The sequence below is a fragment of the Carettochelys insculpta genome, chromosome 1 (assembly GCF_033958435.1).
Source record: "Carettochelys insculpta isolate YL-2023 chromosome 1, ASM3395843v1, whole genome shotgun sequence".
NCBI classification, from domain to species: domain Eukaryota; kingdom Metazoa; phylum Chordata; order Testudines; family Carettochelyidae; genus Carettochelys; species Carettochelys insculpta.
Genome location: NC_134137.1, coordinates 284,009,004 through 284,025,417, shown reverse-complemented (window position 1 = coordinate 284,025,417; position 16,414 = coordinate 284,009,004). Strand labels below are relative to the sequence as shown.

Here is a 16,414-nt window from a genome sequence, read left to right as displayed (position 1 = left end):
TTGGTAGATGGCAAAAGCCCAGGGTCTATAAACCTTACTTCCCTCACCCAGCACCACCAGGACTTTTTCTAAATGTGTCAGAGGTCAATGCAAACTCCATAATCTGAAAATCTGTAGGCAAAGCTGGAAGATGGGAAAGGGAGGAACAAGACAGCCAGCGGTTTTCATCATAATGACCTCAAGAAAGCAGAGGTATTTTATGCCTATTTTTAAGCAGAGGTATTTTATGCTTATTTTGCTTCAGTCTTCACTACAATGTTATTGGTGACCAGCTAGTCAAAGTATTGATAACAATGAAGAAGGAATGCAAGCTGAAAGAGGGAAAGAACAGGTTCAAGAATATTTAGATAAGTAAGATGTATTCAAGTCAGTAGGCTCCTTAAGAAACTAGTAGATGCAATTTCTGAACAGTTACTTATCCTCTTCAAGAATGTATGGAGTGTGGGTGAGGGCCCAGTGGGCTGGAGAAGAACACCACATGATACCTATCATTTTTTACAAGAGGAACAAAGTCGTCTCAGGAGATTATGGACCAATCAACTTATTACATGGAAAGATTCTAGAACTAATTATTAAACAATCTGTAAGCATTCAAAGGGTAACAGTGTTGTAAGGTATACCCAGCATGGAACTGTCAAGGACAAAGCATGCCGAACCAAAAATCAGTTTCCCTCTCTGACAGGATTACTGGCCTAACAGAGAACGGGAAGCTGTAGACGTGGTACAGAGCAAACTATGGAAAAAATTACCCTAATGTGGATGCACAACTGGTTGCAAGACTGCACTCCAAGCAGTTATCAAAAACATTTGCTGTCAAAATAAAGAGGAGGGACTAGCAGGATTCCAAAGGGGGCAGTCCTGGATCCAATATACGTTGACATTTTTATTAATGACTTGGATAATGGTGTAGAAAGTATATTTCTGTGGATAATACCAAACTGTGTGCAGCTGCAAGCACTCCTGCAGTACAGGATTAAAATTCAAAACAACCCTGACAAATTAAAGAATTGTTCTGAAATCAAAAAGATGAAATTCAATAAAAGACAAGAAAAATGGTAATACACTTCCAATGAAGATCTGAATGGTGGATCACAACTGGAATACGAGTCAACAACGTGATGCAGTTGTAAATAACTCTAATAGCATTCAGTGTCTGTTCTGTTGTACTCGGCAGTAGTGAGGTCTCAGCTGGATTACCATGTACTATTCCCGTAAGACAGCAAAAAAAAAAAATTTTAGAAAACCTATGAAGAAAGGTTCAAAAACTGAGCATGTTTAGTCTTGACAAAGATGACTGAGGGGATCCCAATATCAATCCTCAGTTACGTTAAGGGTAAAGAGGAGGATGATCAACTGTTTTACATGGCCTCTGAAGGTAGGACAGGTAATAATGGGCTTAATCTGATTCAAGGAAGATTTACACTGGATACCATGAAAAGCTTTCTAACTCTAAGGGTAGTTAAGCTCTGCAATGGGCTTCCAAAGGAAGAAGGAGAAACCTCATTATTGGACCAGTTTAACAGGATGAACAAACCCCAGTCAGGGATGTTCTAGGTGTACTTAGTCCTGCAAAGGGCTGGACATAATGACCTCTCAAGGTCCTTCCAGATCTGCATTTCTGGGATTCCATGATTATCTTTATTCTCAGGCCACAGGTGAGAAAGTTTTATCTAGTTTGGCTGAAACAACCCAAACTTTACTCAAACTGAAGAAAACAGTGAAGGTTGGTTACCATTTACTTGAATACTCCTTATTGCTTTTTCAGTTTTATAGCTGCTTACACCATTCCCGATTCTGGCTGGAGGGAAAGTGGCACTTATCCTCAGTAGTCTCCTTCACGTTATCTCTTTCGCTATCCCCTACCTTGAAGCATTTCGCTTCTCATAAAAGCGACGGGAGAAAAGAGATTTCTTTATTCGCGCGTGCGCGTTTTCAAGAGAGACTTGATCAGAGCTGAAGCAGCAGAGAAATACAGGAAGATTTTCTAGATGGCAGAAGTTCACAATGGAAAACATGTAAACATTTGCACTAGTGAAATTCTAACAGGAATAGTAGACAGGTTATTAGCAACATAACCAAAAGTAGAAAGAATGAGAACTCCCTCACAAAAGACCACTAGCATGAGCTTTTTGTCTGGTTTGGCTGACCAAAGCAGCTTGGATACTTATATAGTGCATCACTATGCAGACAGACTTATGGGTGCTTAGTCAGACAGAACCTTGTGAAGCTTGCCCAGTGTTACATCTAATCGTGCTATGTGAGAGGAAAATATTTACAAACTGGTAAAGGGGAGCTCTTTGGCCTGGCTTAAATAAAGCAAGATGTCTTTGTAAGGTAGAAAGATTGGGTGTGGAATGTGATTCTAACCAACATCCCAAAGTAAGCCCTGCACCACTCAAGCAACCCACCTCAGCCAGCCCCACACTCCACTCCCCATCCTTGAATATGCCAAGCAACCAAGCCTGCTCCTGCAATAGCCTCCCCTGCTGGATGATGGGGACCCCTGAAGTTCTGAAAAGTGTATCTTCCCCAGTGTCTGTGCTGAGAGTAGTTGACACTCCCTACTCTGTATATTCCTTATTTATACTTACCGGAACTTGCTGGACCTGAGGAGCGGCTACTGTCTGGACTGTGGCAGGGGTCAGCGTTTGGATGGTGCCATTGGCAGCCTGTGTGAACACCCTCTGAGCCTGCACAGTCTGCACCTGCTGCTGAATGGTGACTGGCTGAACTTGGGAGGATGTCACCAGGCTCTGAACTTGAGGCTGAAGCACTGGAAAGGAGACAAAGATGTGAGCGACAGCCCAGCAGAGACGTTCTCAGTCTGGGGGCTGTGCAGTGTAGATAACTCATGGCCAGCTTTCATTCAGGCACCACCATTAACCCCTAAATTATCACACAATTCCTTTGATAGCACTGGGTCTAGCACAAAAGACTCTGGGATGCACCGAGGGCCAGATGAATGGCAAGCTTATGGGAGGAAGAAGTTGATCATCCTTTCATCTGTTGAATGCTTTAGTTGTACCCAAGTGCCTGGCCAGACCACTGCCATTAGCACTCTGTGGTTTATCCCTTGCAATGGGCCCTTCACATCCTGAAACGAGAACAGGACCCAGTGCCTATGCAACGGAGAGCTGTGCTGACTGACCTTAACGAACTCTTTATCATCATTATCTTAGTGCCTTATGGCAGAGACATTTTTTTCTGCATTTTATAGGCCTAGGTCAGTGGGGTCCTGGACGATGACTAGGGCTCCCAGGAACTAGCGTAAGATACTTTACGCTTAACCCTTCTGGGAAGTGCCTCGGCTCACCAAAAGCGTTACTCTGAGTACCTGAATTCTCACACCACACAGCCTAAGTCCCTTATTTTATTGTTCTGGATGCAGTCTCACAGTGGGAGACAGCTCAATCCTCTAGCAGCAAACCATACTACACAGGGGAGAGAATGAGATTTCAGGACTTAGATTTGTCCTTTGCTCCCACAGCTGGAAGCACTGCAGAAATAAACCACGACGTGATTCCTAAAGGACCATCTACCAAGACCCTGAGAAAGCCTACGCAAAAGGACTGGGGGGCCATGTCTGAGGTGAGCAAGTGGAGAACAGACACAAGTAAATCATAGAAAGACAGTTAGGACCCCATAAACCACATTACTGTCTTGCCCACTGAATCTAAGCACACTTAATTTAAATTGAAACTCGCCATGCAGACTAAGTGATTTCCCAAAAACCAGGTCATCAATTAAAATTACTAGTCAAACCCCACCTCAAGCCATCATGCCTAAGCACTACCTTGAAAACTTGTGGCTGCATTCTGGTATATTAGCGGTTGCTGTATGATCCTGGGCTGGGGAGCCGAGCTGAAAGTTGGTGTAATCATCACAGTCTGCTGTTGGAGCTGGGGCTGAAGCTGGGGACGAGGCTGAAGAAGCGGTGCAGATCTCTGGGGGGCAGGGGCTGTTGTTGCTTGGGGCACTTTGACTTGCACAGCCTGAAGCTGAGGAGAGGCAGTGCTGGATGAGAAGGACTGCAGCTGTGTTTGGCTGTATGAGTTCTGTAGTGGCTGGTCCAAGGTTCCACCACTGCTACCTCCACCGTTGCTCTGGAAGGTGCCACATAACTGCTCTGAAAACAGATCTGGAAACTCCCCAACCTGGTTGCTGACAAACTGCAGCATCTCTGAAAAGAAGAACACCACTGTGAGTGCTGGCCTTACGCTGCTCCATTCCTCTGCCACCATTAGGTCCTGATTCAGAAGCTTATATGAGTGTGTGAGGGAAAGAGGCAGAGGTCCAGGATGATCCAGGACTGGAATCGGAGGACAGCCTGTGTGACACTCAGTGGTACTTGCAGAAAGGCAGAGGTCCCATCTAGACTAGTGGTAGGGAGGAAGTTGCTACAGTCAGGAATGAGATGCAGCAGAGCTGTGTAAGAAGAGTTTGCAACAGCATCTACCCACGTGGAGCCTGACTGCAGCTGTTCTGCAACTCCCATGCAAAGAAGAATTAATGAAAACTATCTTCAGAATAACAGCCGTTTAAAAACCACACAAGTTTTAACGTAGCTGCCTTCCAAGGCAATCAGAAGTCACACAGGAACTAAATAATTGCTGATCGCCACCCGAGAGACACTCCCCCAGCAAGCTTTTAGAGAACCTTAAGGAGACCAATGGTAGTCGGATGTCTCACTACGCACCTCAGAAGTGGGGTAATTTTGACAAGAATTCAGCTTCAGATTAAACCTAAGGGGAAAGGCAAAACCTTAGTGGACCCTACAGGACTTTGGTGAGAGAAAGCAATGCCCACATTTAGTTCTTAGCTTTTTTTTTTTTTTTTTAAATGTTTTTTATTTAAGAATAAACGTGCCTCCTGATCTCTTGCACCACCTGTCCCTTCTAACAGGCTAGAGTTCTACAGCAAACATTACTTTAAGGCAGGACTGAGCAAAGTGGGGGGTGGGCCTCCTCGTGAGAGGGGGCGGCATGGAATTTTGTAAGTGGGGGTCCAACACAATAGGCTGCTGGATCTCAGGCTCATCCATCTCATTAAAATGTTGAAATATGTTACTGTTTTGTTTGTATTCACATTTATACACCAATTAATAAGATTTTTACATTACACATACTTATTTTCTTACACATGCCAAAAGCGTTTTCTTTTCATAACCGAAACTTCTGTTGGTTTGGATTACATTAGACAGGATGGGGCAGGGGGCACTGCTAATTGCAGGAACGAAAAGGGGGGCCCAATGTAAAAAGGCTGCTCATCCCTGCGCTAAGGCAAGCACTGATCCACTGGCAGTGAAAACAAAAGAATAAGACACACAAAAATTGAAAAAAAAAAAATCACTGCCCCTGAGAAAGATCTAACAAAGATCCTTCCTTTTATCCCCCAATGTGCAATACATCCACAGGACTGCCTTGGCGGCTGGGGGGGGGGGGGTAAGTGGGGGGGAAGAAAAAAGAGTTTTTGTAGGAAGCTGGATCAGTTTATACAGACAACTGCATTTATGCAATACTTCACTCCTCCAAAATGCCACATCTATATTCACTGGATTAATTTGCACAGAATCCATGGGGAAAAAAGCAAGTAAACATTACCCATGGTTGTTGCACTCTCTATGGCTTTTACCATATTATTCTCTCACTTTTACCCAGCTGCCATATCCAGTAAGTTGACGGGATAAATCCCCAAGAGCAGAGCCATTCTGGTAAACATTAAAAGAAAAAAAGAAAAGAAAAGAAAAGAGGAGCTGGTATTCAGCTGGCTCCACTCCCCCCTACCCTGCTCCCCAGCCAACCCCCTAGCTGGGGCTGGCAAGGTACCAGTACTCAGTATTGACAAAAAAAAAAAAGTAAAAAGAACAAGAGTACCCAAGAGTGAGGATAATCTATTTTAAAGATAAAGCACTGTCAAGTCTGGGAGGCACAAAATGATTCTCCCCTTCCCTCACCTCGATTATACATCGAGAAGGTTGACATTACTTTGACTGCAGGAGGCCCACTCACTCACTGTCCCCTGCCTATCAGCTATCTGAGGGAAACAGCTACCAGATCAGGGCAAAAGACTACTCAAACTGTGGTTCTGGCCAAGTGAACGAAGGACACTCATGAACATTATTATACAACGTCCCATGAACCTGTCACAAAAGACTACAACAGCAAGCAAGAAAATAGCAAGAAGAGTAAACATTTGTGAATTAGGATAACATCTATAATGGTGGATGTTACTGGACAAAGGCCAACTTGGACAAAGGCTGTGTCTACACTAGACCTTGCACTTGACGGCTGATACATGGTTTTAGCTATGCCAACTGTGACGCTAAAAATCAACTTTTCAGCCATCAACTTCCATGTCTGTCTTCAAGGAACAGGGTCGATGGGAAAGCTCCTCCCATTGATCTTCCTTAATCCTTGCAGCTCACCAGGAGCTACAGGGTCAGCGTTGACCCCGGAAGGCACTGTTTCACTCATGCGTGAAATGGCGACCCAGAAGATCGACCCTAAGTGGTCAATCTTCCGTGGTAATGTAGACGTAGGTTAAACAACAACAAATATTTATCCTCAAAAAACTGTCAAACTGACCACCAGCTGAGGTCACGAATAAAATACCCAGCCTATTTATCACAACAACAAGGTGCCACACGGGGACTTCTCAATTTTCTCTGAAGAAAAAGACCATTCACGGATATTATTGGAGGCACAATACAGGTCTGAATTGGACAAGGTTTCGGTCAGGAGTTGTAGCTCCTACTTAAGAACCAATTTTCATCTATTTTGTATTGAAGAGCATTTTTTTCCACAATTCCGAAGTTACTGACTGGGAATTCTAGGAATTTTTTTAAAATATATTGTTTAAATCAACAAGTCATATCCCACTTGTTAGTCATGGAGTGCTGTCTAACCAATATTTGACCAGAAAGCTAAAAACAAGAAACACGGGCTGTTGATTAACTACAGTTAACTTATGCAATTAACTAAAAAAAACACAATTAAAAATATTAACCACAATTAATTACCCTCTTAAATAACAGAATGAATTGAAAATTTATTAAATATTTTGGATATTTTTCCACAGTTTCAAATATATTGATTTTAATTAGAATAAATTAATCCCTCGAAATGTGAGATTTCGAGTTGCACTTAATGCAAGTTAAGCACAACTCAAAATCCCGCTACCCCTGGCCCCTGGCTCAACACCCCCACCCTGCCCTGGCCCATGCGGCTTTGGCTCACCACCACCCACAGCTGGCTCCAGCTCAGCCCCACAGGGCCCCAGCCCCGGTTCAAATGACCCCCAGCCCAACAAACGCAGCCCTGGTTCAAACGTGGCTCCATCTCACCTCCCCACACGACTGCAGTCCTGGCCCCAGCTCACACGGCCCCTCTTCAAGCCCCCACCCACCCCGCAGCTGGAGCCCCACTTCAAACACCCCTCCCCCCACCCAGCTTTGGCTCACCTCCCATGTGGCCATGCCCCCAGCTCCACTCCCACCCCGCAGCTGTGGCCCAGCTCAACCCCCCCTGGCCCCCAGCTCCACCTCAACCCTGCAAAGGGCTGTAAGGCCCAGGCTCACCAACCCATGCCCTCCTACAGCCCTATTCCACCCCAGGTTTATCTCCCGTCCCCCTCCCACAGCCACAACCCCCCACCAGGCCTACCCGCCACCTTTGTACTATCTACAAAGTGCAATAAGCTCACTTTATTTTTAATCATCATTTTTACGGTACAAATATTTGTAAACAAAATAAATAGTATTTTTCAACTCATCTCATACAGGTACTGAAGGGCAATCTCCTTACTGTGCAGGGTAACTTAAAAATTGTAGAAATTGTGTTACATAACTGCACTCAAAAACAAAAACAATGTAAAACTTGACAGCCTGCAAGCCCACTTCTTGTTCAACCAATCGCTAGGGCAAACAAGTTTGTTAACACTTACAGGAGATAATCCCAATCACTTCTTATCTGCAATCTCACCTAAAAGCCAGGCCGGTCATTTGCATGGCGCTTTTGTCACCAGTGATGCAAAGTATCTTTGTGCCAGATATGCTAAACATTCATATGCCCCTTCATGCTTCAACCATCATGCCAAAGGATGTTCTTCCATACTAATGACACTCATTAAAAAAAATTCTTAACTAAATTTGTGACTGAATTCCTTGGGGGAGAATTATACATTTCCTATTGAGTTTTACTCGCACTCTGCCAAATATTTCATGTTATAGTGGCCTAGGAAGACAACCCAACACATTTTCAGAACGCTTTCAGTGCAGATTTGGCTAAACACAAAGACAGAACCAATCAGATTTCTAAAGACAGCAAGAGCACTCAACTGAAGGTATAAATCTGAAGTGCCCTCCAAAATCTGAAGGGGATAAGATATGAAGCATGCAGTGAGAAGTCTTATAAGACCAACACTCCAATATGGAAACCACGGAACCTGAACCACCACAAAAGAAAATCAGCCATCTGCCAGTGGCATCTGACTCAAATGTTGAAAACGAACATGTGTCGGTCCGGTCTGCTTTGGACCGTTATGGAGCAGAACTGGTCATGAGCATGGGCACATGTGCCCTAACATGGTGGTTCAAGCATGAAGGCACATGTGAATCTTTAGCACATCTGGCACATACATATCTTGCAATGCCAGCTACAACAGAGCCATGAGAATACTTGTTGTCACTGTCAGATAACATTGTAAATAAGAAGTGGGCAGCAATACCTCCTGCAAATCGTTAACAAGCTTATCTGTGCAATTGGCTGAACAAGAAGTAGGACTGAGTGGACTTGTAAGAACATAAGAATGGCCATACTGGGTCAGACCAAAGGTCCATCCAGCCCAGTACCCCGTCTGCCGACAGTGGCCAATGCCAGGTGCCCCAGAGAAGGAGAACAGAAGACAATGATCAAGTGATTTATCTCCTGCCATCCATCTCCTGCCCTTGTACTGAAGGCTAGGGCACCATACTTTACCCATGGCTAACAGCCATTTATGGACCTAACCTGCAAAAATTTATCAAGCTCTTTTTTAAACCCTAATAGAGTCCTGGCCTTTACAGCCTCCCCCGGCAAGGAGTTCCACAGGTTGACTGTGCGCTGTGTGAAGAAAAATTTCCTTTTGTTAGTTTTGAACCTACTACCCATCAATTCCATTTGGTGTCCCCTGGTTCTTGTATTATGGGAAAAGGTAAATAATTTTTCTATATTCACTTTCTCCACACCATTCATGATTTTATATACCTCTACCATATCGCCCCTCAATCACCTCTTTTCCAGACTGAAAAGTCCCAGTCTCTCTAGCCTCTCCCCATATGGGACCCGTTCCAAACCCCTAATCATCTTAGTCGCCCTTTTCTGAACCTTTTCTAATGCCAATATATCTTTTTTGAGGTGAGGAGACCACATCTGCACGCAGTACTCAAGATGTGGGCGTACCATAGTTTTATATAGGGGAAGTATGATATCTTTTGTCTTGCTATCTATCCCTTTTTTAATAATTCCTAACATCCTATTTTCTTTACTAACTGCCGCTGCACACTGCATGGATGTCTTCAGAGAACTATCCACTATAACTCCAAGATCCCTTTCCTGATCTGTCGTAGCTAAATTTGACCCCATCATGTAGTACGTGTAATTTGGGTTATTTTTTCCAACATGCATTACCTGACACTTACCCACATTAAATGTCATTTGCCATTTTGCTGCTCAATCACTCAGTTTGCTGAGATCTTTTTGTAGTTCTTCACAATCCCTTTTGGTTTTGACTGTCCTGAACAACTTGGTGTCATCTGCAAACTTTGCCACCTCACTGCTTACCTCATTTTCTAGATCATTGATGAACAAGTTGAACAGGATCGGTCCCAGGACTGACCCCTGGGGAACACCACTAGTTACCCTCCTCCATTGTGAAAATTTACCATTTATTCCCACCCTTTGTTTTCTGTCTTTTAACCAATTCCTGATCCATGAAAGGATCTTTCCTCCTATCCCATGACCGCCTAATTTACATAAAAGCCTTTAGTGTGGGACGGTGTCAAAGGTCTTCTGGAAGTCTAGGTATATTATGTCCACTGGGTGCCCCTTGTCCACATGTTTATTAACCCCTTCAAAGAATTCTAATAGATTACTTAGACACGACTTCCCTCTGCAGAAACCATGCTGACTTTTGCCCAACAATTCGTGCTCTTCTACGTGCCTTGCAATTTTATTCTTTACTATTGTTTCTACTAATTTGCCTGGTACTGATGTTAGACTTATTGGTCTATAATTGCCAGGGTCTCCTCTGGAGCCTTTTTTAAATATTGGTGTTATATTGGCCGTCTTCCAGTCATTGGGTACCAAAGCGGATTTAAAGGATAGGTTACAAACCACTGTTAATAACTCCGCAATTTCACATTTGAGTTCTTTCAGAACCCTTGGGTGAATACCGTCTGGTCCTGGAGACTTGTTACTATTCAGCTTATCAATTAACTCCAAAACCTCCTCTAATATCACTTCAATCTGGGAGAGTTCCTCAGATTTGTCACCTAAAAAGGCTGGCTCAGATTTAGGAACGTCTGTAACATCCTCAGCTGTGAAGACTGAAGCAAAGAAATCATTTAATCGCTCCGCAATGGCACTGTCTTCCTTGATCGCTCCTTTTATATCTTTATCATCCAAGGGCCCCACTGCTTTTTTAGCAGGCTTCCTGCTTCTAATGTATTTAAAAAACATTTTACTATCATTTTTTGAATTTTTGGCTAGCTGTTCCCCAAAGTCTTCTTTGGCTTTTCTTACTACATTATGACACTTAATTTGGGAGTGTTTATGTTCCTTTCTATTTTCCTCACTAGGATTTGACTTCCACGTTTTAAAAGCTGCCCTCACCTCTCACACTGCCTTTTTAACATGGCTGTTAAGCCATGGTGGTTCTTTGTTAGGTCTCTTACTGTGTTTTTTTATTTGGCGTATACATTTAAGTTGGGCCTCTAGTATGGTGTCTTTAAACAGTTTCCATGCAGCTTCCAGGGATTTTAGTTTAGTTACTCTACCTTTTAGTTTCTGTTTAACTAGCTTCCTCATTTTAGTGTAATTCCCCTTTTTGAAATTAAATGCCAGAGTGTTTGACTGCTGCGGTGTTCTTCCCAACACAGGAATATTAAAAGTTATTATATTGTGGCCACTATTTCCAAGCGGTCCAGTAACAGTTACCTCTTGGACCAGATCCTGCGTTCCAGTCAGGACTAGATCGAGAATTGACTCTCCCCTTGTGGGTTCCTGTACTAGCTGCTCCAAGAAGCAGTCATTTAAGGCATCAAGAAATTTAATCTCTGAATCCCGTCCTGAGGTGACATGTACCCAATCAATATGGGGATAATTGAAATCTCCTATTATTACTGTGTTTTTTATTTTGATAGCCTCTCTAATCTCCCTTAACATTTCAGCATCACTATCACTGTCCTGGTTAGGTGGTCGGTAATATATTCCTAATGCCATATTCATATTAGAGGAATGAATTGTTATCCATAATGATTCTATGGAACATTTTGATTCCTTTAGGATTTTTGCTTCATTTGATTCTATATTATCCTTCACGTATAGTACCACTCCGCCACCCGCACGACCTGTTCTGTCTTTCCGATATAATTTATATCCCAGTATGATAGTGTCCCACTGATTGTCCTCATTCCACCATGTTTCTGTGATGCCTATTATGTCAACTTCCTCCTTTGATATGAGGTACTCTAGTTCACCCACCTTATTAGACAGACTCCTAGCATTTGTGTAAAAGCACTTTAAAAAACTACCACTATTTATATGTCCGCCTTTCACAGATGCGTTGGATTTTTTTTTATATGCGATTGTTTCACATCTGATCTTGCCCATATATTATTTCCCATGTTCCCTATCTGACTAACTTCTAGGGAATCCCTATCTATGGAGCCTCGTGTAAGAGAAGTCTCCGTCCCATCCAAGTGCTCCCCCGCACCAATCAGCTTTCCCCCACCTCTTAGTTTAAAAACTGCTCTATGACCTTTTTAAAGTTTTAAGCTGTTTTATTTTTGAATGCAGTTAGGTAAAAATATACATCTGTAAGGCATACGTTCACAATAAAGAGATTGCGCTAAGGTATTGGAATTTGGCAAATCAAAAAAAAATTTTTTTATAGTGCAAGTATCTAATCAAATAAATATAAAGTGAATGAAGTTCAGGAAATTAGGCTTCATATGGAACAAATGCCTTTTCCAAAACTTGTACCAGTTCTGCCAAAAGTAGTATAAGTAAAGTAAAATACAAAGAACTGTAGAAAACACAAAGCCACGTGACACCTCTCCCTCTTAAAACCTATTTGCCAAAGCAAAAAAGGAGAAAGCAAACCTGCAAAAACACCACGCAAATTACATACTCTGGAAAATAAAATATCAGGAATACAAAAAGCTGCCATTAGCTAGCAACTAAATGACAAGCCTATTTTGCAAAAATTACGTAAATCCTTATGTGTTTGAAAAGAGTGCCCCACTAAAGAGGACCATGACAAATTATTACAGAAAACATGCCCGCACGCTTGAGGGCACTGCCTTCTCTGTACCCAAAGCATTCACTAGCCAGCAGATTAACACCGAACGATGACTATTTTCATTCAAGCAGCAGTGGCAGCAGCCTACAGAGCTGCATGCAGAGTCAGCAGCGGCAGCACTCAGAACCACAAGTGACCCCTCAAAGAGGCACAGGTTGCCAACCCCTGTTCTAGGGCATCTAACTCAATCCTGTGCTGCACCCATTAGAGATCATCCACTGTATCAGTCATATGCACCCTAGGGCACAAACCTTATGAGCAAAGCAAGAAAAGTCTTTTAGCCCAAAGGCAAGCCAAGCTGGCACATTTCCACTTTCTTCTGCAGGTCAGTTTTCATTTTCAGCCCCTGGGGAGTAAGAGCTGTTTATCAAGCATTCACTAATAGCTCTTGTTTGTTCAAGCTAATTTTTTGGTTGTCCCAAGTAGCTGGAAAATAGATTCCCATCCTTTCCAGGACTGCCCCACGATATGAGTTCTTCACAAACATGAAGAGTATAAACAGCAATGAAGAAGTGGCAATGTTTAGATTGATCCAAAGAGACGTAACAAGGTGCAAAAGGATGAAACAGAACAAAGATAGGATCTGTAAAACAACCTCTCCTAACAATTAGTGAAAACCAAATCACTTGGGTTATTTGAAACTAACTTCAAAAAAGCCCCGAGGAACATGCCTTTGGAAACACCCAAGCCCTGATTTCAGCAAGGGTGGGACCTGGAGAAATAAAATGTCTCTAATTTCTTTGATTCTAAAGAAGATATTTTTAATCCCTACTACTGCTGGAGAGTAGTGGCAAAAAAGCAAAAACCAAGAACTAGAAAAAAGGTAGAGGACCTACTTGGCATGAGACAGAGAATCTGTCCCAGAATGAAGAGGCACTATTGCAATACATTCCGTAGAGTCAGTGGTGGGCAACCTGCGGTCCATCAGGTTGCCATCTGTAGCCCACAAGACACTCTGTTTCCTATTGCTCATACATCAAGTTGCCAGATTCAGCTGGTTTCCATCCAGGTACTTTTTTCCTACTAGTATTACTACAGTGACATGCAGGTATTGTAAAGCAATGGTAGGCGAAATGAAGTACATGCCAACTGCACACAATAGTAACCCAGAGAGCCATGCACTTCCTCTGCATCCAATCAGCACGCTCTGCAAATTCTATGTGTGCACAGGCAGTGAGCAAAAGTATTCTGTCCTGGGAAACCATCTTGATTACAACAATCTTGTGGCCTACTCACTACCCTAGGTTGCCCATAACCAATACAGTTCTTATACTGTACTCAGCAGCACAGTATGTAAATACCACCCACAGTGAGTCAGTCCCTCTAAAAAACACTAAGAAAATGAGTACTGTACAAGTAAAACAGGATTGTTCATCAAGTGACAGCTACTCCCATGCACCATATCACTGGCACTGTTAATAGTTCCACATTGCAAATTCTTAAACATGGGCTTGTCTAGACTTACTGTGGGATTACCACTGCGACAACTGATCCCCCAGGGGTCAATTTAGCAAATTTACTGAAGATCAATACTTCCTCTAATCTCTTCCGTCCATCTACATATTTTTCCATCTATGTGAGGAATAAATTTTTATGTGCATCACCAGTAAAAACACAAACCTAGCAACGGGAGCTCTGCTAATTCGCCAGCCAGCATTTGACACCCTCCTAAGTGACCGCACAAGTGCGCAGCCTACAGGGAACACTGGTGAAGATCCACTAAATCAACTGCACTCCAGCCTTATCAACTCCAGTACTCCACCATAAACAGAAACATAAGGGAAGTCAACAGGAGTTTCTCCTGTCAATCCATTGCAGAAGAGACCCAGAAGCAACTCCCCCTAAAGTACATCCAGTTATGGTATTCCTGTAGCTAGAGTTGCATAAATTAGGTCAACTCTGCCCCATAGCAAAGACCTGCCCAAAGTGTCTAAAACAGAGTGGCATAGATGTTGCTCTGAGAGACATTCTATACACCTATAACACAACAATGTAAGGGACAGAGGAAGAAGCAAGCAAGCAGGCCTCTAACTCCTAAGAAAATCCCCTCACCTGAACAAATGCATGATGGTAAGAGAAAGCAGGTTCCTAGGGTCTTTACCCACAAAAGCTTATGCTCTAAAATACCTGTTAGTCTATAAGATGCCACAGGACTTCTTGCTGTTTCTGAACATACAGACTAACTCTGCTACTCCTCTGACATAGGTTCCTAGGGTGCATTTACAATGTTAGCCATACAATATCAGTACTGTTTCACAGGGAACCAAACAAGACCTGCAGGTATATAGTGGGAAGACAAGTGAAGAGGACACACATGATGCATGCCTGCCTGGGGAGGGAGGGGCACAGTTTCAACACATATGACTATGTCTCTGGCAAGCAAACATTGCTAGATGAACACATAAATGTTGTCTAGGCACATGTATCCAGGACTATGGGAGTGTCCTCAAGACACACATCATGCACATATCATCAGTAGAAGCGACTTGCTAAGTGAACACATAAATGTTTTCCAGGCGCCATGTATCCAGGACTATGGGAGCATCCTCACGACACACATCACACATATATCATAGGTGAAAATGACATAAGTAAAGGAGCAAGTTTTACCACACACACCCTACAGGTCTACAGAACCATATTACCACACCAGGTACTGTGCAAGTGATCACAGGTTTGTCACACGGACATGAAACCTATACTATGCAACCCAGTGAGGATGGGCACAAAATAACCACATGTGTATTAGTGAACCCCACACATTTTATTCCTTTGCCATGGGTTCTGTGGGGAAAGACAGAGACTTAACCTGTCACCACAGCATTGTTCCCCTCAGAGAAAGTGGGGCCACAAGCTGGTCATAAAAAAACTACACACCTTAAATGGGTGGGTAGGGAGAGGCAAAGTTTTAATGCACCTATGCTGAGGCCACCACCGCTACAGAGAAGCGGGGCCCAGTCACACATCAGCGCCCCAGGGCGCACACAGCAGTGTCCCCGGGCGTATTCCAGGTGAGGTGGGCACAGCCTGGGCACACATCAGCGCCCCTCCATGCACTCACCATAAGAGATGGCCTGTGGGTCAGACCAAGGACCCATGTAGCTCAATGGCCTCTCTCCCGGCAGCGGCTACTACCGGGGCGGAACGCACACGCAGCCGGAGCGGGGCAATTAGGAGGCAATGGCAGCGCCAGGATCCGGAGCGCAGAGTCGTGGTACGCCCGGCCCGGTCAGTACAGCCCCGGTCGGAGCCAGCGCGCGTCTCGCCCCCATCCCCACTTCGGCTTTCACAACACCTCCAGGTGAGCTATGCCGGCACAACGGGGGCACGGACCGGGCACCCCCGCCCGGGGCTCCAGCCTCTCACCGTCGATGTCCCCCAAAGTGAGCTCGTCGCCCAGCTCGGTCAGGGTCTCCATGGCTTCCAGGCCCAGCTCGCGACTTTCCATCCCCACTCCGCACATGGGCCCGCCCCCGCCGGGCGCCCCGCGCCTCAGCCCCGGCTCCCGGCGCCCGCCGCCGCCGCTGCCACGGCCGCCATCTTGGGCCAGCCCCGCCGCCACCTGCGCGCTAGAAGCTAGGGCCGCGCGCTTCCTCTCCTTGTTGTCAGTGAGACCAGGTCCCCGCCAGCCAATCGGCGAGCGAGGCGGCTCGTGGTGTGATGGCGCGTCACCGATCAGCAGCTATGATTAGCATACGGGGCCGCGCCCCTGCCGCCCTCCGAGGTGGAATATTCACGAGGGGGCGGGGACAGAACGCGGATTAGTCATTGAGACGAAGTGGGATTTAAAGAGACAGGATGAATCACGGACTAGGGAGAAGTGGCCTGAGGGGGCGGCACGAAGCGTGCTGAGGAG

The 16,414-nt window shown here is 44.5% G+C and overlaps 1 protein-coding gene across 3 annotated transcripts in view; it reads right to left on the bottom strand.

Moving 5' to 3' along the window:
• The window catches only part of SREBF2 (sterol regulatory element binding transcription factor 2), a 42,661-nt gene extending 26,523 nt beyond the window's left edge, over positions 1-16,138 (bottom strand). For 2 of the 3 annotated variants that reach the window (XM_075010224.1, XM_075010228.1), the window contains exons 1-3: positions 15,925-16,138; positions 3,794-4,180; positions 2,592-2,773 (exon numbers count right to left, since the gene is read on the bottom strand). In XM_075010224.1, the coding sequence (XP_074866325.1) occupies positions 2,592-2,773; positions 3,794-4,180; positions 15,925-16,021 (666 nt within the window). In that variant the 5' untranslated portion in view covers positions 16,022-16,138. Of the gene's footprint in view, positions 1-2,591; positions 2,774-3,793; positions 4,181-15,619; positions 15,795-15,924 lie in introns of those variants that run through there. The other variant, XM_075010238.1, reaches the window with a different exon arrangement.
• Between the last annotated feature and the right edge of the window lie 276 nt (positions 16,139-16,414).